This window comes from Callorhinus ursinus, unplaced genomic scaffold (genome assembly GCF_003265705.2).
Source record: "Callorhinus ursinus isolate GAN/ISIS: 27379988/994484 unplaced genomic scaffold, GSC_fseal_2.0 scaffold12, whole genome shotgun sequence".
Taxonomy (NCBI): Eukaryota; Metazoa; Chordata; class Mammalia; order Carnivora; family Otariidae; genus Callorhinus; species Callorhinus ursinus.
Window position 1 is genome coordinate 71,635,401 of NW_027397074.1, and position 17,471 is coordinate 71,652,871.

The following is a 17,471-nucleotide window of genomic DNA, read 5'->3' on the forward strand; positions in this document are numbered from 1 at the left end:
ATGTCTCCAGTAATTTCTCCTTTGTCCATTTGCCTGCCCTAAAAGTCCCCTTACTCTTTCTAATACAGTTGGTACAAACTACTATACTACAGCTTAAAAACTTAGTAACCAAATTTGCTAAATTGTGCCCCAAATAAGATCACACAGGCAATGGGGACCTAGTTTGTAGCTCACTCCCTGTGCAACCTTTAAGTGCAGAGTCTCTGAACATTGTTTCATCAGCTGTAACAGGAATGATAGAAGTCCTACACATTTCAAGCAATTATTAACACCAAATAAGACACTGGACTTAAAAACTCTTGGTTAAATGAAAAGTGCTAAAAACAAGTATCAACTATTTTTGTTGTGATGCTGGTTATTAACAAAGCTCATGAAGAATATGGCACTGCATGAAAATGTTATGTGATTCCTTTTGGGTTTGGAGCTATGGTTCCAGGCGATCAGCTAGCTGTGTTTCTGAGACTCAGACTAAAGAAACTATAAAAGGATTAATGTTTACTGCCTAAGCAGAAAATGTATATAAGTAGGCCTATAATCTCCAATAAAACTTACCCTGTGACACTGGTGTTCTTTCTTATCAAGAGAATATTAAACACAATCTTGAATTAAATTTACAGTCAGTGTTTTAAACAGGCAGAGGATATTTAAACACAAAGTATAGGACTTTGTAGCCATTTGTCATAAAAGATGGAAGAATGGAGAGAAGTTAGCTAGAAAACTCCTCTGAACCTTTAGTCTCATCAACAAATTCTTATGACAATGAAGACATCTGATGAGTTTACCACAAGTAATCATAAATTATTGGTGCTGATCATTCCATTACATTTTTTTGAAAATAGCTTGGTGCTGTCTGAGTAAATCATATTCTGCCTGGGGCTATGTAGCTTACCTCGAATTATTTCAGAATCATCTAAAATGACTCATTTTTCTATTAAAATGATGAATGGGCTAAATGAGGTATGTAATAAATACTGCAGGTTTGTAAACAGATTCCTGCTCTCTAGAGAATGGAGGCCTTACTTCATTTGGTAATTCTGCCCCTCGGTATTTTCAGGAGAAGTCATCCTTAAAATATAGTTAGTAAAGAAAAGAGTGGAGAGAGTCACATTGGAACAAAATGCTGAATGTCTTTCTGGTTATGGGAATAACCCTACGCTACATGAAAATAAACCCTCCCACCCCCAGAAGCAGGGCACAGTGTAAAACATTAAGAAATTCAAAAAGAGCATAACTCAGTCCCATTTAGGAATCATAACTAAGCAATAAAACCGGGGATACATAAAAGAAATAAGTATAGATATAGAACTGTTCAAGAATGTCCAACATTGTGAAAAATTTAATGTCCAAAAAACAAAAATGAAGCAGATCTCATTGTACATGGCATGTCACATAGTAAACATTACTGCTGTTCAATGTAGTGCTGAATTCACAAAGTCATAGGTCCGCCCACAAAAGGCTATATCAAAACTGCCAGTGGTGGGTGAGACTTATCATGAAGACACTGGTGAACAAAAAGGAGCACGTGTGCCTTACAGGATCATTCACAACATAATGTGCAAAATTCTTATTTGGGATTTGTAAGGACTAGCAGACGTCATGATACTTACATTAAACTTCTAATTTGTTAAAGGTTAAAACAAACACTGAGGGCCATATTTCTTAGCCTCTTCAGTAGGAGATGAGATTATGATGTCAGTTCAATAAAATTCCAAGGCCCTAATGACAGTTCATTTCAGACCACGTAGTGAAGCAAATAAGTTAACAATAAATGCCAGGTCATTATAAAGAAATGGAATTATAACCAACCCTTTGCACTTTAGTTACCTATGGATTTTTACTCAGTGTTCTCCATACCTCACCTTGACACCCATAATGACCCAACTGATGGGACATCAATAAGCTATTTATGGCAGGGCTACCACATAGGACACCACTCAACAAGAGTCGCCCAGTTTGCAAGCAACTTGATGCATTTTTTTTAAGTATATTTTGAATGGAAATATGACAGCACATTCTAAGCAGAGTCGCTCCTCACAGTGGTCTTTTAATATAACTAGTCATTGGTAAGAACATCAATAGCATTATACTCAACTGTGCTATTTCTTCTCAGTCACTTTGTCAGCAAGGTCACACAGCCTGAGAATACTTTCTTGGAAAAAAAGGAACACAAGCAAATTGCCGTCACCTGTACATTGTGTTCACTGGACAGATTCGTCATCCCCGATGGTGAGATTTAATCTCCACTACCGGGAGAGCACTCAGCCATCCTCTGCTCCAGGCCCCTCGGTATCTGTCCAGCATGGTATCATGCTTCTCTAAGGCTACTTGATAATGTTGAGACCCCGGGTATTTCTGTAAAGCTGGATAAGAAGGGAGTATGACTATGTACATTTGAGAAATATATTCATCTGGTTAAGCTTTCAGTATATAAGCAATACTGAAATCTGTCATACCGATCCTATTCTTGCTCTGGGCTCTTAACATAATGGCTACGTTGAGAGAAAACATGCTTTTCCTTTTCCACTGCAGGAGCAAACAAACACATCTGAAGCCGTCCTCCTTTCCAAGGGGTATTTCATTAACAATCTCTTCATAGGGCTATGTGCCCTCCTGTTGACAATACTAATACTGCTTTAACACACACAGAAAGTAAGGACCATACATGATAACAAAGAACACAGAGACAAGATGGCATCTGAATGCTTTGTCCTGGAAACTATAATAGCCTGCTGAATCCAAACACACAGGAGTGATGCCGTGCACTCTGCTCCCACCAGTCTTGAGGGAAAGAATGAGACCTGTAGATGGATCCCAGGTCCCACTCTTACCAATAACATTGAGGAAAATATCTTATACCTACATAGCTTAGATCCCCAAACATAAAGTAGAAATTCTACATTTAAATAGTCTTCAAAAGCAAAAGCTCAAAATCATTAACTTCATTTTTGGCATTAAAAGCAAATTAATACACCATGCATGTCAAAACATTTGCGGCTTGGTGTCTTTTTCAAGAAAACCAGCACACGGTTTATATAACCAGAGGCAGCACATTAGTAGAGATTATAATCAAAGTGCTAAATTGCACCCAAAAACCTGCAACAGTTTTTTTAAAGTATGCTTAAGTGCCCACTAAAAGACCCCAGAAGGACTGCTGCTACATTGCAACTTGACTCACCTGGTTAATTTTAGTGACACTGAAAGCCGCAAGTGATGCGTCTTACTGTTCTTTTACGGAGAATTTCTGAACAAGAACCATGTTGACCATTTCAAAATGACAACCCCAACTGCATCCTTTGCCCTTGGCCAGAACCTCACTTATATTTGGGCAGCAGTGGTATTCTTATCTACTTCTTTTAATTTAGTCATTTTTCCTCCATACACCAAATTTCAAAACCTTTCTCTCTTTTACCATGAAATTTCAATTGTCACAGTTTGAAGCACAAACAAAACAAAGAACTGAAAAGCACACAGCACAAAATTAATCAATTCTTCTTCTTGATTGCTTCACTGGTGCATTTCAGACAAAAAGGAAACTGGGGATAAAAAGTGACATTTCGGTGAAACAATCACTTAAATTTAGAAAAACTAAATTTATGCATTTTCATCACCTACCCTATTTTTTTTAGTGTTATTTTTTTCTAAACACTATGAGGTTTTACAGATTCAAAGAAATAGGATATAAGTAGAAAAAGAGTTCAAGGTAAGAATGACCTTCCCACCAACCCTACACTTGATAGGAGACACTTGATAGGAGACTCTTCGAGGAAAAGCAACCAGAGGTAGTACATCTTTGCATCTCCAGCAACTAACAGCACCTAGCACATACTAGGTGTTTAATAAATTTGCGAAGGAGGGGAATGTGGAAAGGGACCAAAATACATAATGATCTAATGATCTCATCTAAAGTCAAACAAAATAATTTGTGCAGTATCTGAGGCCAGAATTGGGAAGATTCTGAAGTCACACTTCACAATATACACTTAACCCAGAATGTTTTTAATTGATTGCTACTTTTTCTATTTAAAATAAGAGGGTTTCTAATAACAGAAACCTTGTGGCTACCCTTCACACTCCTTTCAACCATTCAAATCTAAAATCCTAGTAATACTATCACCTAAATATCTCTTACATCTCTTTTCTCTTCATCCCCACTAGCACTGTCCTAATTCAAGTACCACTTGTTCTCTCTTGGATTAATGTGAAGACTGCTAACTTGTCCATTTCCATTCACTTCCTCTTCTATTCTATCCTTCACACTTCACTAGAGTGGGAGATCAAAATGCCCATCTAACCATTCCATTTCTCCCCTTCAAAACCCTTCCATGTATCCAGTCCAGGGTTCTTTGGATTGCACACATAGAACTCATGATCTTAGCCCCGCCAACTTCTTCTGCCTCACCCCTCAACATTCCTTGCCCTGGACTTCCCACTCAGCAATTCCTTGTAGTGTCCCAATGTCCCCATGCCTCTAAGTTTTAACCTGCAATATTGAAGGCTGGACCATCCCTACTCCTCAACCATATGTGCAATTCCCGCTCATACCTCAAGACTCAGCTTGGGCACCACAGCCCTGAGTAATCTTTTTTATTCTTTCCCACTTCTTCTTCCATTTTCAGGGCCTGAATAGATTCAATTCTTCATTTATTCAATCAACAAGTATTAAGTGACTAATTCCCCTTTGCTAGGAACTGATACATACTGGGGACTCAAACACGTGTTGAACAAATAAATGCACATATAACAATCAGTTAAAAGAAAGTCCCTGTTTTCCCAAAAGTGAGAATTCTCACAAGAATATAAGCGCCATGGCTCTATAAGAGAGTTAGCCCTTCTCAACATATTAAATATATCAGTCTCCCACATTATACTGTGAATTTCTTTCCTTCTTTCTTTCTTTGAGAGAGAGAGAGAGAGCAGGGGGAGGGGCGGAGGAAGAGGAAGGGAGAGAATCTCAAGCAGACTGCACAGTGAGCGCAGAGCCCAAAGCAGGGCTTGATCTCAGGACCCTGAGATCACGACGCAAGCTGAAACCAACAGTTGGGCGCTTAACTGACTGAATTTCTTAAGGACAAAAGTTTGTCTTTTTCATTTATATATCCTTGGTATCCAGCCCAGTGCTTCTCATACAGTAAGCACTCACTAAAACATTGTCCAATGGGTGAAGGAAACTATTTCACAATAAAATGTATAAATATTTAAATATTTCCTTAAGTAAATGCAGGTTCTTTTAAAGTTGAGGTTAAAAAAGAAAAAAGAGGGACGCCTGCGTGGCTCAGTCAGTTAAGCATCTGCCTTCGGCTCAGGTCATGATCCCAGGGTCCTGGGATCAAGTCCCGCATTGGGCTCCTTGCTCAGCAAGGAGCCTGCTTCTCTTTCTGCCTGCCCCTCCCCCTGCTTGTGCTCTCGCGTGCGCATGCTCTCTCTGACAAATAAATAAAATATTTTTTAAAATTTTAAAAAAGGAAAAAGAAAATACAACAGTTCTGTGGTGATAACAAAAAATGACTAATGTCAAATCAGCAAAATTTAATTAAGACAAAAGAAGAGTAAATCAAAATTTTAATCAGCATTTTAAAAAGAAATCAAATGCAATTGCAAAGTTAAAAAAGACACAACTCCCAACTCTTTAATTTTTTTTAAATCTAATGACACAGCAAATGTTAGATTTATAGGTACGAGATCTTAAAGATTCACAGAATGTCAAGTTGCACGAACTTTACAGGTTGCCTGGTGCTGTCCTTTTAAGTAATCCTCATTCCTTATGGGAGTGCTTTCCTGTTCCTAGGAAGCATTCCGTTAAAGTGAATTCCATTTAGCATTTCCATGTAGGTAAGATTATCAGTGAACTGCCTCTCTGGGACTTCTGGGCAAAATCAGCGGGCTAAAATTATCATTCCAGTGAGTGAGAAGTGGGGTGAGGGGCTGCTTTGGTCTTCTCAAATATAGAGCAGCACTTACAGCTTCTCTAGCTAAAGCAATTCTTCCTAAGGGGAAAGTCCGATCTGATTCTATTTTAAAACTTCAGCAACAGGACTCCCATGACTTTGCCCTTCAAAGAGCCTCTGTAAAGCTAGCTGCTACAACTGTGAGAAGAGAAGCCTGGACTCCCATGCGCGGAGAAAGCAATCTAAATGTCAACTGTTAGTGGGCGGAGGAAAATGGGGACTGGGGAGGAGTTAGTTTTATTTCACAATACCAATATCACATCAGTTTTGTTTCTTTTTTCCTAGTTCTCCTGAAAGAGAGCTTTCCAATTCCTTCCAACGTGTGAACCCCAACCTCTACTCTCTTACAGGCTGCGACATTTGGGTTCTAAATAAAGAGGAACAAATCAATGTCTGACCATCACTCAAAATAGTCCCACATATTAGGGATAAGAACAGCAGCAGTGAGGGCCCAGCCTCACAGCAGAAACATGCTGATGTTCTCAGGGTGACTCTTACATGAATCATGGGTTCTGGGGATGCCCGCTTCCCCAGCTTAGGATCAAGGGGCTGAGGGACAACATTAGACTTAAATCACAGTCCACACCACATGTTTTATAAGGTGGGAGGTTGTAGAATCTGGAAACCTGGACTGTACATGAAAGGGGGAAGAGAAAGAATGAACATTTATACCCTCTAAATATTACACGTGCGGGGATGCTTATTTCCTTAGTTTTTCCTAATCTTTAATTATGGCAAAATACACAAACCATAAAATTTGCCATCTTAACCATTTAGAAGTGAAAAGTTCAGGAAAAGTACATTAACACTGTTATACAACCAATCTCCAGAACTGTTTTCATCTTGCAAAACTGAAACCCCAAACCCGTTAAAAAGTGCTCCATTTCTCCCTCCCCACAGCCCAGGGCAACCACCCTTCCGCATTCTGTCTCTACAGATCTGGCTACTCTAGATACTTCGCCTAAGTGGAATCCTACAGTATGTCTTTTTGTGACTAGATTATTTCACTTACCATGTCTTCAAGGTTCATCGATGTGGTAGCATGTGTCAGAATTTCCTTCCTTTTTAAGGCTGAATAATGTTCCATTGTAAGTATATAGCGCATTTTGCTTATGCATTCATCTGCTGATAAACACTTGGGTTGCTTCCACCTTTTGGCTATTGTGAATTATGCTGCTATGAACATGGGCATACAAATAACTCTTTGAGACTCTGCTTTCAAATCTTTTGGATAAACACCCAGAAGTGGGATAGCTGAATCATATGGTAATTCTATTTTTAGTTTTTTTGAGAAACCACCATAATGGCTTCCATAGTGGCTGTGCCATTTTATATTCCCACTAACTACATCCTTGCCAATACTTGTTATTGTCTGTTTTTCTGATAGTAGCCATACTAATGATTATGAGGTGGTTCCTTAGTAATTTTTATATTTTCTATACTATCCCTGCATTATCTTATTAGGAGAAAATTCAGTGAAATACATTCAATCATTCAAAGTGATCATGCAAACATATTTATTAAAAGAAAAAGATCTTTACCCTATAGTCTAATTTTCTTTTAATATGCAAGTTATTGTAAGAGTTATATGAGACTATGTATATATCACCTATGTTTGGGGAAATACATATAAACATATTAATATAAATGTTTTATACAGACTTAGTGGGATGTGGAAAGGAATATAAAAATAATAAACCAGAATGTTAACAGTAATTATCTCTGGATAGTGGTAACTTAAGTGATCTTAATATTTTTTCTATTTACTTTCTGATTTTTACCCAATGAATATGCATGCCTTCTATAACGAATAATAACAATATAGGGAGTTAACCTTGTAAATAAGTTGGGAATCATCAGGTACCTAAATTACTGTGGGCAGCCATGGTGATTTGGCCATGAACTACCACTCAAATGTCTAAGAACACTCAAGCCAAGACAGATCTACTATAATCCCATTGTATAAATTCTTTTATTCCCTAAGTGCTACAAGGGCTCTATTTGGCTAATATGATAGGGGCTAAAATCTGGAAGATACTGTAATTTGCCATCTATATCCTATAGCCCCAGAATCAAGAAAGAAGAGACCTTCAAAACAGTCTCTGGATGTTTCTTTCTTGATCCATCACTTCTGTTCTGGCTTCACTGTCTATCCATTCAGCCTGGACCCTGGATTAGTCTTTGGAGAAATGGATTCACTACACACAGGCTTCCTTTTACTTTCTCTAATGGCACATGACCTCTCCAAGAAAGGACCAAGGGAAAAAAAATACGAGAGAATACAAATTGACCCTTTTCTTATCAATTTTTAAACAATTCTCAATTGCCTGCTGAGCTAGGGACATCACCCTCAGTCCTCCATTCAAAGTTCTCCACTATATAGTCTCATTTTACCTCTCCACTGAGTTCCCAACTACACTCCAATGAACACTAAAGGTTCTGAGAAGTTACGAAGTTACACGTGGGTTTCTAGAAGGCTGAAGTAGGAGGTAAGCAGTCAGGACCCCAGGCTTCAACCAGAGCAGCCCCAATTTTACCTAACAATGGCAAATCGTTTGAGAAGTTATGATGCACAAACAAAACAGAACCTAATTCAGCCATTAAAAACTACATTTCAGAAGAACATTCGTGGATATAAGAAAATGTTCATGGGGCACCTGGGTGGCTCAGTCGTTAAGCGTCTGCCTTCGGCTCAGGTCATGATCCCAGGGTCCTGGGATCGAGCCCCACATCGGGCTCCCTGCTCCGCGGGAAGCCTGCTTCTCCCTCTCCCACTCCCCCTGCTTGTGTTCCTGCTCTCGCTGTGTCTCTCTCTGTCATATGAATAAATAAAATCCTTAAAAAAAAAAAAGAAAATGTTCATGATGTTAAATGCTATCTGCAGTATTGTCCAAATTCTTATATATTCTCACATATACAAATTCTTATATATTCTAAGTATGTAATAGACCTAGGAATAAACATTTTCGAGAGGAAAAACGTCCCAATGTAAATCATGGTTATGTAAGAATGACAGATTTGTGGGTGCCTTTAAATTTTCTCCCTTCTATTAATAATCATTTTTAAACATGTTTATGTAATCTTTGCATTTAACTTTTTTTTAAATAGCTCTTTAAAAAAATAGGATTCCCTTTCTTTAAAAAGATTGTTCCTGAAAGCCTTTGCTCTGCATTTTTCCCTTTCTAAAGCACAGAAAGTGACTGATCAAACCTTACTCACCTTTGCCAGAGACTTCCCAGACTAACACCTGGTGGTTGCAGGCAGAGAGAGAAACCGGATAGGCTGCCTGTCCCAGAGGTTTCAAATACAATGAAATCAAAATCAAGGGGGGTGGGGAGAACAAACAAGCAATACCCCTTCAGGCAAGATGCATATGCCACTGTCTCCCCGTTGATCTTTACTAATAATTCTCAAGTTACCTGCCTTAAAAAGTCCTTCACGGTTAATATCAGCAAACTGTCAACAACTTGTAAAAGGCAAAAAGCAAGAAAATCTAAGCAAAGAGAAAGAACATGCATTTTGTCAATACTAAAAGCTGGCAAGGAGTGCTTAGCTTTTCCCAAACATCAGAGATCTCCTTGTAGATGACATTTCTACTAAATCTTTAATGCTCACCAGGTGCTTTGCCTTGGCTCGTTCTTCTTCACTTGATATCCTCTCTCGAAGAATAGCTCTGGTTAACTGCTCATTAGCAAAGGCCCTCTCTCGGTCCAGTTCTTTGCCTTGCTTTAGTCTAAAAAGACAAGAAAGGACTAACTTAGAAAAAATTATTTTATTGATTATTATTTAATGAAAAACATAAATAAGAAGAGAAATGGCCGAAATCACCTTGACCTACAATTTATTAAAAGCGGGTATGTTTTCTAATAAGTCCCCATGCAACCTCTACCCAAGCATTTAAAATAACAGAATTCAAATCCCTGAAAAGTTATTGTTAGGACTGCTAAACTAGTTTTGCAAAGTTCTTCTTATGTAAAATTGAAATGTGCCCACCTAAAAATTCCATCCCTGGTGCCTCCGTTTGTCCTCTGGCTATACAAACAGTAAGTCTAATTAACAAGCCATCTACAAGACGAATATTTGAAAGTAACCATCAACTTCCCCTCAAAACTGACTCATTCAACTGTTTGTTGAATACACACCAGCTGCTGGGTGAGGCACCGATGACACAGTGCTGAACAAGAAGGACGGGTCCCTGTCCTCATGGATCTTATATTACAGCAAGGAACTAAAAACATAATTAAGATGTCTTCCCTCCAGATGAATTACTCCCATTTTCCAACAATCCTCATATGCAAAAATGGCCAGACCTTTGAACAGCAGAGATCCTCACTTCTGGAATGACTCCAATTTGTCCCTTAGCCCCAGACCAAATGTAACACTGTGGACATAGTCTACGCAAAACAAGACAGTAGAACTTCACCTCCAAGATCTGTACACAATACTAATTCTTTTAATGAAGCATCCGACAGCATTGGGTTTATCAGTAACCTCATCACACAATTACATCATATTAAGTTACAATCCACTAAAACCCTTCACTATGCGTGAAAAAGATAAATTACTTTGGCACCGATTTTCACCATAATGCCTGGCACATAAAGGCATTCAGTAATCACTGAATGAGAGTACATTTTAGTCTAATCTTATGGACAAAGATTTTCTGATTGCCTTTTCATCTCTTGAGAGAATAACCCCTCTATACCATCATATCCCCAAAGGTATAAGCGATGCTTTAAAAAGAAAAGGTAAAATTGTTATGTTGGTATAAGTGAAATTCTGAGTGAAATCTACTTTGTAAGTGGGAATGATGAGCACCAAATTGAATTCAATACTAGTCTATCAAATTTTAGTTTTAAAAAGATTCTTGAAAAGAACTAAAGAAAATAAAACCTTGTTACTAATTTTAAATTGCCACATCATCCGGATACTCTGAAATTCTCAGAAATCAATTACAACCAAATTTCATTATAATCAATTATAATTAAAAATATAATCAGAGGAGTGCCTGGGTGGCTCAGTCCGTTGAGCATCTGACTCTCACGTCATAATCTCATGGGTCCTAGGATCGAGTCCTGAGTTGGGCTCCCCGGTCAGAGGGGGTCTGCTTCAAGATTCTCCCCCTCTGCTCCTCCCTGCATTCTCTCTCAAAAAAATAAATCTTTATATATATAATCAGAAATTACCTTGTAAAATATATTCCTAAAAAACTGAATCTGTGTTTTATGTCTTGAATAAAGATGAGTAACAGAAAAATACTAAAACCTACACTTTGAAATTCTCTAATGCAAAAGTAACCTCTAGAAGCTTTTCCTTAAGCAGTAAGTATAATTACACTTACACAAACCAAATTTCTCCATATTATTTCACAGTAAGTTCAGCAGCATCAATGCTATCAATACAGTAACTCAGTGGACGTGCATTATCATAAAAGAACACTGATAATTAGAATTCTCGTCATTTCTGTAGAGCAGCAGTTCTAAAAGTATACATAAATCAGCAGCAGCATCCGTGGGAACCTTTTAGAAATGCAAACACTCGGACACCACCCACATCTACTGAATTAGAAACTGTGAGGGTAGTGCCCCATAAACTGCCTTTTAATAAGCCCTCCAGGTGATGCTAATGCATACTAAAATGAGAGCCACAGCCCTCAGTTAGCAAAATATACTTCTACCCACGTAAATCCTGGAGATCTATAAAAGGAGAGTAACAACAAAAATGAAGTGGTCCACATAAGGATAGTGTGCAGGTAACTGCTGAGGTTACTATATCAGATCACAAAACGGTGCAGTTAAAGCATTTTACTAGCATATCACCAGCAAGTAAAAGGTATTACCTAGGTTACAAGTCAGGTGGAAACTAAAATAAAATAATAAAAATTACTATCATGCATAGATCACCTACTATATGCCAAGCACTGTGCTGGGGACTTTATATACAGATATACAACACTATTATAAAAATCACATTATTAGTTCATCAACATAAAATGAATGCTATACAACTAGATTTTCTCATATCTACCACATGTGGTATATCATATTTTAAAGTATTGTTTATCTAATAATAACTACCTATGTTTTCTAATTTAGTTTACTTGCATATGATATCAATTTTAATTACAAATGGAGTTAAAGGGGCTCAACTTTAGAAGTTTTGGCAAGTTAATGAAAAAGAAGCAAAAACTTGAGCACAAAAGCCTTCAGTGTTGTAATAAAAATAAAAATTATCAGTTTGTAATAGCTGGTACAGATGCATAAACTTTGGAGCTGGGAGTCCTGGGTCCAAATCAAGGTTCTAGCACATACTAGCTGAGTCAATACTTGAGTTAATCTCCCTGGGTCTTGTTATTCTGACTAAAATGAACCAGTATAATACCTACCTTACAGGGTTCTATATACACAAAGCACTTAGCATAAAGCACTCAACACTGTTAGGTGAAGTAGTAGTAATAACAACAGTACCCACTGTGGGGTCAGGAATACAGAAAAAGCGGTAGTTTTCTGAAAAGAAGAAGAAAATCTCCAAGTTCACTAAATACACCATGACTACATATGCTTTGTCTTCTCCATCTTTTTTTCCAAGTTTTCACCAATAAGAAGCTCTACTTTATTTTTATTATCTTCATGGACTTCCAAAATCAAATATTGACAATGACCTGCAGCCCTATCCCTTCGTATGCTCCTTCGTTTCTTTCCCACTTGCCTAAATACATATATACACACACACGCACATATATACACACATATATACCCTTACATATATATGTGCGTGTGTGTGTGTGTATATGTATGTGGTGGGTAATAAATTTTTATTACCTATTAGCAACTTAGCTGTGCAACCTAACAAACCTGTTTTCTCAGCTTTAAAATATGATGGTTGAACTATGTAATTTTAAAGTCCCTTGCAGGTAAAAGTTTTACAAACAACATACATTAAATACATTATTCTCCATCCCATAAAAACTCTTGAGAAAGTTGGTGACAGAAGATAAATGAAACAAGTCTTATCTCCAAATTTTATCATTTTCACTCAGTGGGCACTTACATTTCCAGTCTCATCCTTGGACTTTCCCACTACTTGACAAAAACTATGAACTAGGTAAGAACAAAAGGGACCACAAATTCATTCAAGATATAATTACGGGGTGCCAGACATTATTCTGATTACTGAAAACAAAATGGTGAGCACAAGAGACAGTCCCTATCCTCATGAAGCTTAAACTCTGATGTACTTTTTTTTTTTTTTTAAGTGAGGTTGCTCTGAAACTATATGGATGGGAGCCAGTATCTGAATTGAAATCTAAAGGATATTAACTGAGCAACCTAGGGAAGGCGAACGTATTTTAGGGCAGACATCAGTCGGGTCCAGAGGTACCGAGAAAGGCTTTTCTTTAGAGCTCTGTGGCTGAGAGACCTAGAGCCACTGAGGGAACATTGTTAACACACATATACACACACAAACACACACACACAATTATCAATAAAAATTAGGACAAGGCTTGGAAGGGTTCCTGAAGCTTAAAACTGCCTTTGCAATTTTAGGGAAAAAAATTTTTAGAAGTTGTGCTTCCTTTCATATTATTCTGGAGGGCAGACTTTCAGATAGATGGTAGCACTAAATGAAGTTTCCTTTTTACTTCAGAAGTAGAAACAACAGATGAAAAATTTCTAAACTGTTGTATTCCTAATTTCCCCAAATCTCTCCTCCACAAAATTCATTTACAGCAATTCATTTCTTCTAATTAAGTTTCCTCTTTCACTGATCCATTTAGATTACTTTCCAAATGCTTTGCAAAGAAAAACTGCTCCCGATTCTCAGAATTCTCAGAAGCTCCCAATTCTTTTCAGAGCTTCCTCTCCAGGGCCCATGCTTTGATTATTCCATTGAGCTATTCTACTCAATGGCCATCTATGAAAGGTAAGATGGCTGTAAGATCATCTCATTTTTCTCCTACTTTGAGCCAAATGAGATGACCCAGCTTTCTGGGCCTGAGCGCTACTGGCCCAATGGTGGAGCCACGTATTAGAGCTGGGTTGTTTTGTAAACACTCCGCAAGGCAAGCAAGTGAAGTGCTCATTGACAATAGAAGGCAGCCTTTACTTCTTTGAAGGTCCCTGTTAGGTGAAAAGGAGGCATGAGATAGTCTTTGATTATTAACTCGGGTTTCCAAAGCTTTAAGAATTATCTCGAAATAAAACTAAACAAACCCAGTATCTTGGAGAATACATTCCCTTTTTTATTTATTGGCATTCCCCACTTATTATTTCAGATCTCTTGGTCTAATATTATTCTACATTAAGCCCCTGATTTAAGTTTCATTTAAATCTCCTTCTTTTAAATACATATCTCTCCTCATTTAAATTCTCTAGAGTTTTAAGCAAAGAAGTAGGAGTTTAGTGTAAACTTTTCTTATTTGCATTAAGTAATTGGATAGCTTGCCTAAGCTTAATGAAACAAATACCAGGCAGCTCTGCCCTTATACCTCAAGCCCTAGCAACTTAGCTGTTTTTCTCCGTATATTCTCAATCAGGTGAGAGATTTAACATACACCAGCAAAATGAATTTCTAAAAACCAGCCAAATCTCCTATAATGAATATTATTACAACATGTCCTTTTAAATGGAAAAAAAAAAACCCTCATATACATTCAGCTTTCATGGATACCTAAAATCCAGTCCTACATGTTTCCGTTTCTGTATAAAAACCAGCCAGTATTATTTTATTCCAAAGAACCTAAAGATTTCAAGAAAGTGGGAAGGGCATTTAAAGAGAGCTTTAGCTATGCATTTTTTATGTAGTCAACCTCATTGTCCTCCCCGAAGGAGGCACTACTACCCCCGCTCTTTCACTGGAGAAAGACTGAGACGTGCAAAAGCACATGGGAGACATAAAATGACCTGATCTGATTTCCAAAGCTCTGCTTCTTAAACCTCCTAAAGAGTGAACCCCGCTAACAGGAATTAGATTCCATTACATTGCTCACCTTTGTGGTCATATAAGGACAGTCTGTAAATCCGATATTATTCGTAATTATTTTTTTTAAAGCTCATTTTTTATTTGTTTCCACTATATCAAGTCAGAGTTTGCCAAAGTCAAAATTATTACCAGCCCTTTCCCAAAAGTGGTTTGGCTTTCAGGTGCCCTGTTTCTCTGAACCTGGACACTGCTCATGTAGCCATTCACAAACACTCAGATTTATCTTCATGTAGGTTGACACAGAAGTAATTCTATACAATTCTAGCTTAGAAAATTACTTTATAATTTAATGTACAAGCCCATTATAATATTACTGAGGAAAGATGACAAGAACCTCAGATAATGGGTGAGAATAAATGGGAAATGAAGATTGTTAGAGATAAAGTGATTTGATGAAATGATTTATTTACAACTGAATTGTGACCGTTTTACACAGACAATATCTGCAAAGTATTGCAATGCACTTAGGAAGACTGTTTCAAACACTGGAAGAGAAAAATTAGTGACTACAACCTCAAAGGTCAATTCTAATGCTAATGACGAATTTTATTTTAATGCATCATACTTTGTCAGAACATGCTGAACCAGCATTCAAAATACTGTTTACTATTCACTTTTTAAACAGAAAAGCTGAGCTGGGTAATTCAACAAACTATTAGACTATTAAAAATAATGATAGAACAAGTATACAACTTTTTATTAGTAAGACTTTATAAAAATAAAAGTACACAGCAAGCTTAATACTTCTCAAATTATTTCAAACACTGGAAGGAATGTTTGTGCATTGAAGTTCCAAAATTCACACATAAAGATGAAGGTACATTAATATAGCCACATTACAGTCATGTATAATAGCTATGTGCTATATGTAACATTTATATGTATCTATATGTAATATCTCTATGTACAAGAGACAAAGAGTCAGTATTTAATAATGCTGACCTTTGGGCCAGGCACAGGTCTAGGCGCTTGTCAGGTGTAACTCACAACAACGCTATGGAATCGACTATTACATTTTGTATTAGGAAGTGGAGACAGAAGTTATGTAAAACCAAAGCATATGTAAGTTAAATAGCACCTGGCTCTTGGCAGGCATTCAATAAATATTTTTGGAAGAATGAATACAGAGTATGAGTGTAGTTTAATATTACAGAACATAGGAATTCTTTATATAATGGTAATTTAGCAATAAATGGCACTGTCTTGGAAAATTGAAGGACTGCAATCTAGAAAACCATATAGTCAATCAGTATTATTTAACCAGCATTATGACCTGGCTCTGAATATAACTGAGAGGACATATATTTTTGTCATCTATATTTCTACATAAATATCATTTAAAGTGACATTTAATTTAACAATCAAGGTTTCCTTCCTTTGCACAAAAACATTTTTTAAAAAGTGATTTTAGCTTACATTCAAATTTAGTCATAGTCTGGACATTTTCCTGCATAGCTTCAAAATGATGCTGGAGGGAAAATTCAGCCCATAACTGGAAGCCCACAACTTTTACCGGGGATTACCCACAGCCATAACCCTAACCGGGTTTCATCTGCCCACCCCCACCCCCCAGATGACTGCCTCTCACCCCATATCACCTGCTACTTTGTACCTAGAATCCCTATTTCAGTTCTCACTTAGGGAAGAAGTTCTACCTGTCCTAATTTTCTGATACCATTTTCTTACCAAATACAGTCTCCTACTGCAGTGGAAAATACATTTATATTTGAAAAGAATTCTGATTTTTTTTAAAGAATTCTGATTTTATTCTCAAGTTAATGTCACCATATCCATGGCTCATGCACCTCCCTGTCCCTTGGAAATTCACAATTAAACTCCCTAGGAGGAACTTACAGGACACCCTGAAGCACCTCTGCCTTCCCTCTCCTAGGACCTACAGCCACTTGTTTATCTAGCTTAAGCTGAATATGTAGAGGCATCTTAAACCATAATAATCAAATTTTTATTTTAAAGAATACATCAATAATCACAATATTCAAAATACAACTGGACAATGGTCAGAGTAGGGAGGTAGAGACACCATTAAATTGTGGGTATCAGTAAGGCTTGAAAATCAACTGTTTCATAGGAGGAGGAGGAGGAAATGACCTTGCATGACCTGTTACGAGTCAAGAAAGTATCTATAGCTCTGTTACTTGTTTAGAAAGTTGTTACTTGTCTAGAAAGTATCTACACCCCGCCCCCCCAACATTCCTTTTGAGGGTACTGCAGATGTTTATGTACTAAGGTGCTGGAGGAGGACAACCACAGAGTTGGCTGAGGAGACAAATGCAGGCATCGCTGGAGCAAATCCCTCTCATCAGCCCATACGGGACAGAGCTTGAGCCGGGGACATGTGACAATGTGAGCTGGCTTCCTCCTGAAGACCTCCCTGCTTCAGTGACCTAAGATACAGGGGGAGGCTCTTGTAAAGAGGGCTCAGCTATGAAAAACTGACAGCATCTCCCTATCCTTAAGTATACGAAACAGGCATCAAGTCTTTTACAGTGATTTGCATTTATGCTTCTTCATAAAAGCACACCT

General features: G+C 37.6%; 1 protein-coding gene across 2 annotated transcripts in view; it reads right to left on the minus strand.

Moving 5' to 3' along the window:
• The window catches only part of CHCHD3 (coiled-coil-helix-coiled-coil-helix domain containing 3), a 266,047-nt gene that overhangs the window by 157,105 nt on the left and 91,471 nt on the right, over positions 1 to 17,471 (minus strand). For both annotated transcript variants that reach the window (XM_025854801.2, XM_025854800.2), the window contains exon 4: positions 9,561 to 9,678. In XM_025854801.2, coding sequence (XP_025710586.1) covers positions 9,561 to 9,678 — 118 coding nt within the window. The remainder of the gene's footprint in view (positions 1 to 9,560; positions 9,679 to 17,471) is intronic.